The following is a 9,569-nucleotide window of genomic DNA, read 5'->3' on the forward strand; positions in this document are numbered from 1 at the left end:
CTGGCTACTTGTCAGGGCAATGCGAGAATCAAGAGGAGGGGAGCGGAGGAACGAGTGCAACGACGTGTAGCCGTCTTTTCTTGCCTATGTAACTGGATTCTTCCGGGAGCAGCCCCCCCACTCTTGTAGAGCCTATAAGAAGGTGCGCAGGCAAGGTTAGGAGCCCAGCTATAGCTAATCTCATGAGACAGCAAAAAGAGTAGGTTTGGGTGAGGTGGATAGGCTGGTGAGCGCTGGCTAAAGACTCATGATCCGCACGCAAGACATTAACGCGGGTAGGTGGGCAAGCGGCAGTGACGCGTAGCACCTTGAGAAAAGATTCATGTGAGCGTGCCCCTCTTATATTACTAATTCCAATGCAGGCATGGATTCACAAGAAAACCTCTCTTTGAATGATGGCGGTGGAATCTTTCTCCTGAGTCCTAGGCAGCAGTAGCAAGTTAGGCTCAACAGAGTGATCCACGGTTGGTTCAGCAGTATATGGTGCCCTAGAACCAAGAATGAAGTTCTCTCGATACGTTCCACCAGAACTAGGAAGCGTACAACTGGCATAAGTCATTTGCTTTACGCCTCAACCATCAGCAGTATTTTGTAGTCAATGCGACCTCGAAAGGTCAATCTTTTTCGACACTCTGCAGGCAAAGGAACTATCTCGCCACTCATTATAGAAGTGGAATCCCTTTCAGAAGACCGTGACTTACACTCATCTTTATAATGATTAGAAAGAGAAGTGTCAAAGCCCGATACCCGAAGAGTGCATCTCGAACCTAAATGCACAGCTGATTCATTGAGTACTGAACTTTGCTTTTCAGCCAGAGCTATCTGACCAATAAAAGAAGGTCGGGCATCAGTCCGACCCACAGAACCCAATTAGCTTAAGCCAGGTGGTAGAGCCGAGCGAGCAGTTTGTTGATTCAGATTCAGCTACTCACTGGTTAGGTACGATTCCATATTCTGACTACTGGGAAGAGCGGTTCCGTGGGAGCAGATTCCGAGCTGTGGAAGGAATGAGTTAGCAGCGTCAGTGGATAGCCGAAGAGAGCAAAGATCTAGTAGCTCAGTCCCGGACAATCATTCTTAGGCCTGATCGGGGAGGAGGGAGCTTCTTTTTGGATTTACACCAGCAGTGACGGGTTCAATGAGTCTAGTACGGGTGAGGTCAATAGACTCTGTGGCATAGCATAGCTGTAGATAAACCGGCCCTTCCTGCGCTCTCCACGTCGCGATGCTCGTACGAGCTATCTGACCCCTGCTGATGGGTTTTTAGGCTCACTCGGCCCTTCCATGAACTTGACCCCTAAACTAATCTAATCTAATAGTTAGTTGCTGCGAATGAGAATGAGCTGACATAGAAAGCTTCAGTCTGACTCTAAGGACAGAGAGCCGTTCGGGCCTACAGATATTCAAAAAAAGGTCTACTCTAACAATACAAGACACTCTCTCTCTCCAGCAGCAGAAAGACAGAAGCAGTATTTTCTTGCGTGAATGGCTATGAAAAAGTACTACTGATCTACTCATTCACGACAAAATACTGCTGATGGGGAAAATAAAATACTTTATGAATTTGAAAGACTTATGATGGGCAAAACTACGAAAGATCTACGGGTCAGTAGCGGGTACTATTTCAGACTTAGATTAGCTCGTTGCTCACGTCGGTTCAAAGTTGCTGTTATCGGAGCAGAGCCAGGAGTGGAGACGTCGCTATCGCTCAATAAAATATAATGACGTCTAGTCGTAACGTCACTTTCGATTAGGTATACAATTCCCTTTGGGAAAGAAAGAAAAGACTTGAATTTAATTTTTTCTTAAAATGAAATATGCGTGATGTTTAGGCATATAAATTCCTAGACTTTTAACGTTATCTGCCCCTTCCCTGTCGTTCAGCTCTTTCGCCAGTCGACTATCGTCTCACGTTATATGATAATCCTTCCCTTCGTTCAGCTCTTCGCCCCTGTCGAGAAAATGGGTCGGACCAAAGACTCTCTCTCTATCCTTCTTTGATCTTCCCCGTTCACTCGTACCTTCCCTCTCAACTTCCATTGAACGAACCCATCAGCAGTATTTTAAAGAAAAAAGCACGATATTGAATTCGACATTTTTCTTGTTCAAAGCGCAAGATTACCGGCTCGGGCAGGTCTAGCACTAAGCCATTTTGACCTATAGTGCCCAGCTCATTGGGTCCCGCTCCTACTAGAGAAAAACGTCGAATTCAATATCCGAACGCCAATAAAAAAAGTAGTCTTTTCCCTAATAAAGATGATGTTTTGTTTTGAATTGCCATTCACGACCTCTTGCTGTGAGGGAACCCCAGGAAACATCAAAATTGATTAAAGCAAAAGATCACTTTGATATTTTAATACTATATTTCTCCGAACGCTCAAGCTCGTTATTATATTCCGCTATTTGGAAGAGTTCTAGAAGATACTTAACAGGACTTGAACAGGAGTATTTCTATTTAATATAATTAGGTATTTATTGAACATCACTTCTATTCCTTAAAATTCTGCTGATGTTTTTTTGGGGTCTTATCTGACTAGGGTTATTCCCCTAAAGAAAGAGATGATAAAGGACCAGACCCTTGAATCCATTCACTATTCAAAACGTATACTGATCTACTGGCATCAAGTTCATTTTCGCTAATGACTTGGACCAGAAGTTCGACTCAAGTTGATCTCCTATAGGGGCGAAGAGACTAAGGTAAGGTATGGGCGTTGAGAAAGATTCCTAGCTTAAGACTTAACAAGAACCTCTGGTTCAAGCTAGTGGCCCTACAAAAGGAAACGAAGCTAGCTGACCCCCTAAAAACCCATCAGCAATATTTAAAATTATGAAATTCAAGAAAACAAATCTCTTAGTTTGGGGATGGGAGTTAGAAGAAAGAAAAGACTACAATGATTATTGGAAAGGCAAGAAAATTCTGCTGATGTTTTTTTGGTTTCAGGGGCCCTACCCTTCCTCTTCCCTTATATGAGTATGAGTTTGACTACTGTTGTCACAAGAAAGGAAAGTGCATAGCGGCTCAGAGTGAAATAAGAGTTCGAGGTGCGATGCCGACGAAGAATCAAGATCAGAAAGAGCAAGGGCAGCAAAGGTAAGACCCGTCGGTGACGGGGCTAAAGAACCAGGCTACGGTTTAGGATAGGCCGACAGTGGAGAGGCTGAGTTCAAGGGCCCTCAGACTTCAATTTTCTTGTACCTCTTTCTTTTTCCCGTTTTTCTTCCCCATCAGCAGTATTTTGTATTTGATATAATATGCATTTTCAAAAATTGATGAAAAAGGCCCTAAACATCAGCAGTATTCTAATTAAAACAGTATGAAGATTTATCTGACCCGTTAAGTATGAAAATAGAAAGGAAAAGCAACTTTTGAACTTCTGTCATTCACGTAAGCTAGCACCAAGTCGTTCATGTATCCATTCACTCTAAAGAAAATATCCGTAAATTCGTGAATGGCTATGAAAAACGTATACTGATCTACTCATGAACTATATACTGTAATCTGCTTGGCTCGACCGTTAATATTAGGGAGAGGAGCGATTTATGTGATAACGACGCGGCTCGTAGCTCAACTCTTTGGACAGGAAGGGCTACTACTTTCTCGGAATCCAACTTAAGCAGTGAAGAGAAAGAGTTCATGGCGCTAAGACTCATTCATGGTTCAAGGGAATTTCATGGTTTCAGTGAATTACCGGAGGGCCGAGAGATTAGATCTTTCGTAGTTTTTCATAGGTAAATGGCCCCAAAGGAAAGACCATGTTAGACTAGGTATTATATTTCGCCATTCACGACTGCTTTTTGGCCTTCTTGTCTGCTTTCTTCACCCGCTACCATTTCTTGCTTGGCTTGACCCGATACGAGGATATCAAATACATGTTAGCTCGCGTACGAGGGAGAGACACTTTTCTTATCCGAATATGGAGTGGTTCGTTGTACTCGGTCGGGAAAGGCTCCTCTTGAAAGAGATTCCATGAAAAGAGTGAAAACTCAGTAGCTGGCAGCAGCGGGGTACGTAGAGGAACCTTTCTTTGAAGCTACAACTGCCTATAAAACTAAGCTGTCTCTGACTCGGGAAGGAAAAGAGTAATTAATTGTGTAGGCGTCGTTATCACTCGCACCTGACTTCTCGTTCTAGGAATTCGAGTTAAAAAAGCTATGCCATTCACGTTGGTGTAAGTTCTTCAGAAAGAGAAAAAGAGAGTTGTTGCACTAAAGCTGAGTTCATTCCAGTTGAATCCTTAAGAAAGAGTCAGGTACATACTCATTACTTGAATAAGATGGTGCCCGGGGTTCAGGTTCAGGAGTGCGAGTGAACCGCTTTTAAGTGCTTTCCTTCTTTTCATGGTTCCTCTTTCATTTCCAGTACGGGACTAATTACTAGAAGTAGCAGGTGCCCTTTCTTCTTTATTAAGAGATTAGGTACCAAGGGGACTGGAAGGACTTATAAGGGGTTCTCTCGTTAGGGTTCGAGACTTCAAACATTAACTGGTCCCCGTGTTTTGATCCTAAAGGGAGCGGACGGGAGAGAATGAAACTTAAACGTGAGCAAGAGGGACGGGCACATTCAGCTGCCGGTTCGGTATAAGTTGCCAATGACTCTCTTGATTAAGGTGCGGAGCCAGAGGGTGCTACGCCAGCTACTCGTTAACTATATTATGAAGTCCTCGTACCTCGTTCAGCGGTACTCTCTCCCGTCTAATTACTCAACTTTCATATTCAAGTTAGTTTAGTTCGCTATAATGATCGCTCGTCCGAAAATACTGCTGATGGGTATTGTCACACGTCGCTTTCGCTCGTCCCTGACTTTTCCCTTACTAGTCAAGTGGGTTGGTAGGGCGCTATTCGATGAAGAAAAGTTGTCCATCTTTATTCCTAACTCTTTTTTTATTGATTCAGGGCGCAGCTATAAAATCAAGTACTACCCGTTAGTTGTGATCAGATCTAGTCGGCATCAAACTCAGATATGAGAAAGATTATCCGCGTCGTTATCACTCGCCCCTTCCCTTCGTTCAGCTCTTCGCCAGTCGACTATCGTCTCACGTTATATGATAATCCTTCCCTTCGTTCAGCTCTTCGCCCCTTCCCTTCGTTTCTTCTCAGCTCTTCGCCCCACAGCAACAGTCGTAAATGGCTCAACGGCCATTTACTCTTACCTTATCAATATTAGTCGAGCATATCTAAATCTACAATCGACCTATCGGTCGCTGCCTCTATTCCCCTTTTGTCGGCCCTCTCCTTATCAGTCGAGCATATCTGTCGATACCCTTCCCTTCGTTCAGCTCTTCGCCCCTCGCCCTTCGGGCGAGCTCAATCGGTTGATTCCCAAAAGTCATGATGGTATTGCGCTGCCTCAATACTGCTATTCTTGTAGTCGCCCCTCTCGCATACGCTCGAGCTCTATCTTAGTCTACAATCGACCTTACGGTCGCTGCCTCAATACTCTTGTAGTCGGCCCTCTCGCATACGCTCGAGCTCTATCTGTCTCCTACTATCCCCCTCGCCCTTCGGGCGAGCTCAATCGGTTGATTCCCTATCGGTCGCTGCCTCCTTTTAGTCGCCCCTCTCCTTATCAGTCGAGCTCTATCCTTACGGATACCCACAGCAACCACAGCAACAGTCGTAAATGGCTCAACGGCCATTTACTCTTACCATCAGCAGTATTTTATGGCTTTAGGCCATTTACTCTTACCCTAACTTTAAAGCGAGCCCTAACGGCCCTCTACTTAAGCCTTACCAGTGACTGTTGAGGAATGTAAACTGCAATGAAGGTGGACTGGCTATCAAAAGTAGTCAAGGTTGAGCCTTGGCCGGGACCTCATCCACTGGACAGGCGCTCTTCATCCTTACCTTACCGTCCAGGGCGGCAATTCACTCAAAGAACCCCCCTCGTTCGGACCTGACTCGGATTCTCAATCAATGGAAGACTTGCTAAGAAAGTCAGAGGAACGAGGGCATATAGATCGAAATCAAGTTAGGGGCGAAGAGCTGAACGAAGGGAAGGGCATCGTTAGATGGCTCGGTTTGAAAGTGAAAGTCAGGGCTGGGCCAATAAAAAAAAGTAGTCTTTTCCCTAATAAAGATGATGTTTTGTTTTTCATAGCCCCACCCTAAGTAATCTCTATAAAAATACTGCTTCTGTCTTCTGCTGAGATTCGTAGTACACCATTGGAGACCTCTTGCTCTAGATCTTTCTACGTTTTTCATAGCCATTCACGACTGAGAGGGAGGAGCGAATTATTGTGATAAAGTATTCGACGCGGAAGATAGCTCGAGCGTATGCGAGAGGGGCTCGACCATAAGGAAAGAGAAAGAAAGTTAGGAAAGGTCTTTCTCCGTTTTGAATAGCCAATCACGACTATTATTCTCTTTTGCCAATAATTTAGATATGAGACCTCTTGCTGCGTGCCATTTACGACCTCTTGCTGTAGGGGTAGGGGCGAAGAGCTGAACGAAGGGAAGGGTAAGATCTTTCTCCGTTTTGAAGTATAAATATAGTATATATTTACGACAAATATTATCTGACGGGCCATTCACGCTGTAATCTGCTCTGATTCTTTATTTGTGTGTTTTTTGAATCGCAGATCAGTAGTATGGGTGTCCGGACCAGAGGGGAATGCCCGGCCCCCGGAGGGTGAAGCAGGGAGGGACGGCGCGGATCCGCCCGACCATCTCTACAGGGAGGGGTGGGTCGAAGATGGTTCCTACCGGGGCCCGCTACGACCGGTGCGCAGTGAGTAAGTGGGTCTAGTGGGTCCCACGACGGAACGGCTCTCCCTCGCTCTCTCCCTAGCTCTTGCACGAACGGTGTCCCTCACCCTCCCCCGAGGGTGATGCAAGGGGGGTCACGTTCCTTAGTGAGGTTCTCTGTCTCCGCAGTGAGCCGAGCTCTCCTCGTTCGTTGTATTGCTTTCCTGGGGAAAGAAGAGTAGGTACGCGGGCTTCTTTCACTTTCGTTTTTAAGAGAGCGCCTAGCGCTATTATCCAAACCCTGGAACTTCTTTACCTAGGCAAAAGAATGAATTAGGGCCCGGTCCGATGGTAGAAGTAGTTCCCACATCGATCTTTTCTAGGCCACCTTACTAAGCTTTCAGTAAAGTCGGGAAAGAGCTACTAAACTTTGAGAAGCCCCGTCGTTATAACTCGTACCTCTCTTTCAGCTCTACAACTCGCTCCTCTTTGGATAAGTAAAAATGGTATAGCACAATGCAAGTGTACAAGGACTGGCCTTTCGGCGGTACTCATGTCTGACAAAGTCTCAGATCAGAGTAAAGACCCAAGGACCGGTATACATGAATTTGCACACTCCTGAGAATCCTCTCAATGTCTAACTGCCTCTCCTCAAAGAAACTACTATTTCTAGCCCTCCATACATAATGTATCATAGATGACAAGGCAAGATGATGAGCCTTTGTCAGCATCCTACTCCCACGGTAATGTCTTCCGAAGACTCTCAGCGTCCGCCGGTAGGTGGACATCTCCGGTCGCATGTGAAGCCAGTCTCTGATCCTCCTCCATAACTCTGCGATAGGGGGGCACCCGAAGAATAGATGCTCCTGTGTCTCTAGAACCTGTCCACAAAAAGTGCACTGCTGGTCCTCTAGATAGTCCTGTCTGTCTCTGGTGGGAAGACGCCTCTGTGCCAGCATCCAGAATGTAACTGTGTGACTCTACTGTAAGTAGGTCTTCCACACTGCCCGGGCCCATGGCTTCTTAGGGCTAGGATGCCTAAAGAAGTCATATGCCCGGGCCACCCCTCCATCCTGAGCAAACCAAGCTGCTAGCCTCTGTCTAGCATCCTCCTGTGACCCGGCAGCCGATAGTATAAGATCCCGTATCCGCAGTAAGCGCTTGATCAGAGGGGAATCTGAGTGGGCTGCCTCCCAAGTCCATATATCAGCTCGCCTCAAGTAAGTATGATGGACCCACTTTATCCAAAGTGCGTCCTCCTTCGCCTGAATCCGCCATAGTACCTTAGCCAGGAGGGCTAAGTTCCATGCTTTTAAGTCCCGGAATCCCAAGCCGGATTCTTGCTTCGGTCTACACATATCTGCCCATGATACTGGAGGATGTTTTGATGTCCACATGAATGACCTGCAGATGCTGTAGATGCGATCAATGACACCCTGGGGTAGTGGCATGATGGATAACCAGAAGCATTCCACTCCCTGAAGCACAGAAGTAATGAGTTGTGCCTTGCCGGCATATGATAGCGTCTTCTGCGGCCAGATGTTGATCCGACGGACCAATGAGTCGAGTAGCGGGCTGTAATCTGCAATCCGAAGACGCTCAGCAGCCATCGGAATCCCGAGGTATCTGAAGGGCATAGTGCCCTCCTGAAAGCCCGTGATGGACAGCAGCCTCCTGCGCGTCGTGTCGTCCACTCCAGCCAGATAGATATTCGACTTCAGTCTGTTCACCTGAAGTCCTGCCGCCGCCCCAAACTCCTGTAGACAGGTTGACAATGTGCCAACTGACTCTGTGTAGCCCCTGCTAAAGAAAGAGTAGTAAATCGTCTGCATAAGCCAGGTGTGCTAGTCTGAGGTGGGCACACTGAGGGTGGAAGCTGAAGCCCGATCTGACTGTACTCTGCTGTATCTGCCTCCCAAAAATCTCAACGCAGATACCAAATAAGTAGGGCGAAAGTGGGTCCCCCTGCCTCAGTCCTCTGGCCCCTCTGAAAAGTCCTAAAGTCCCGCCGTTGATGGCCAACGAAAAGGAGGTGGTAGTCACACACTCCATGATCCATGCAATGAATTGCTCCGGAAAATTCAGTCCGATAAGTGCCTCATGCAAGAAATCCCAATGCACCGAATCAAACGCCTTCTGGAGGTCAATCTTCATAATGCATCTGGGAGAAAGACGCTTCCTGTTATACTTTCGGAAGAGCTCCTGAGCCAAGTGTATATTATCAGTAATGAGTTGGCCCTGCACAAAAGCAGCCTTTGACTGGTGTAGAATGTTGTCTAATGTATCAGACTGGCCGCCTGTAGTTTAGATATGACCTTGTAAAACACCGTGCAACAAGAGATAGGCCGGTAATCTGTCACCTTGCTCGCATGCGCTGACTTGGGGACAAGTGCTATCAATGTATGATTCCATCTTTTTAGTAATTTGCCGCTGCTGAAAAACTCAATAATTGCAGCAGTCAAGTCTACTCCAACGGTGTCCCATGCGTGCTTAAAAAACTTTGAGCTGTACCCATCTGAACCGGGCGCCCGCTGGTCGCCTATATCGAACAACGCCGCCTTTATTTCTTCAACCGTTGGCTGACGAACAAGCTGAGAGTGCTGTTCAGTGCTGATATGCCGGCCAAAATTCATGCAGGAGTGGGCAAAATCAGACCGGTCAGGAGTAGTGCCTAGTTGCTTCTGAAAATGCTCGGTGAAAACATGCACAACTTCTTCAAACGACTCCGTAAGGTTGCCATCATTCTTTTCTACAGCAGTGACTTCATTCCTCCTGTTATTCCTCTTAACTAGAGCATGGAAGAAGGAAGAATTCCGGTCAACCTGTTTGAAATAACCAACTTTTGCTCGCTGCATGCAGAAGGTGTGTTCGGCGGCGTTCAAGCG

The 9,569-nt window shown here is 46.4% G+C and overlaps 1 protein-coding gene across 1 annotated transcript; it reads right to left on the bottom strand.

The window, feature by feature from the left end:
- Positions 1-7,235: 7,235 nt before the first annotated feature.
- LOC122037639 lies at positions 7,236-7,643 on the bottom strand. The gene has a single exon (XM_042597150.1). The coding sequence runs from the start codon at positions 7,641-7,643 to the stop codon at positions 7,236-7,238; it is 408 nt and encodes a 135-aa protein (XP_042453084.1).
- Between the last annotated feature and the right edge of the window lie 1,926 nt (positions 7,644-9,569).

The sequence above is a fragment of the Zingiber officinale genome, unplaced genomic scaffold (genome assembly GCF_018446385.1).
Source record: "Zingiber officinale cultivar Zhangliang unplaced genomic scaffold, Zo_v1.1 ctg70, whole genome shotgun sequence".
NCBI classification, from domain to species: Eukaryota; Viridiplantae; Streptophyta; class Magnoliopsida; order Zingiberales; family Zingiberaceae; genus Zingiber; species Zingiber officinale.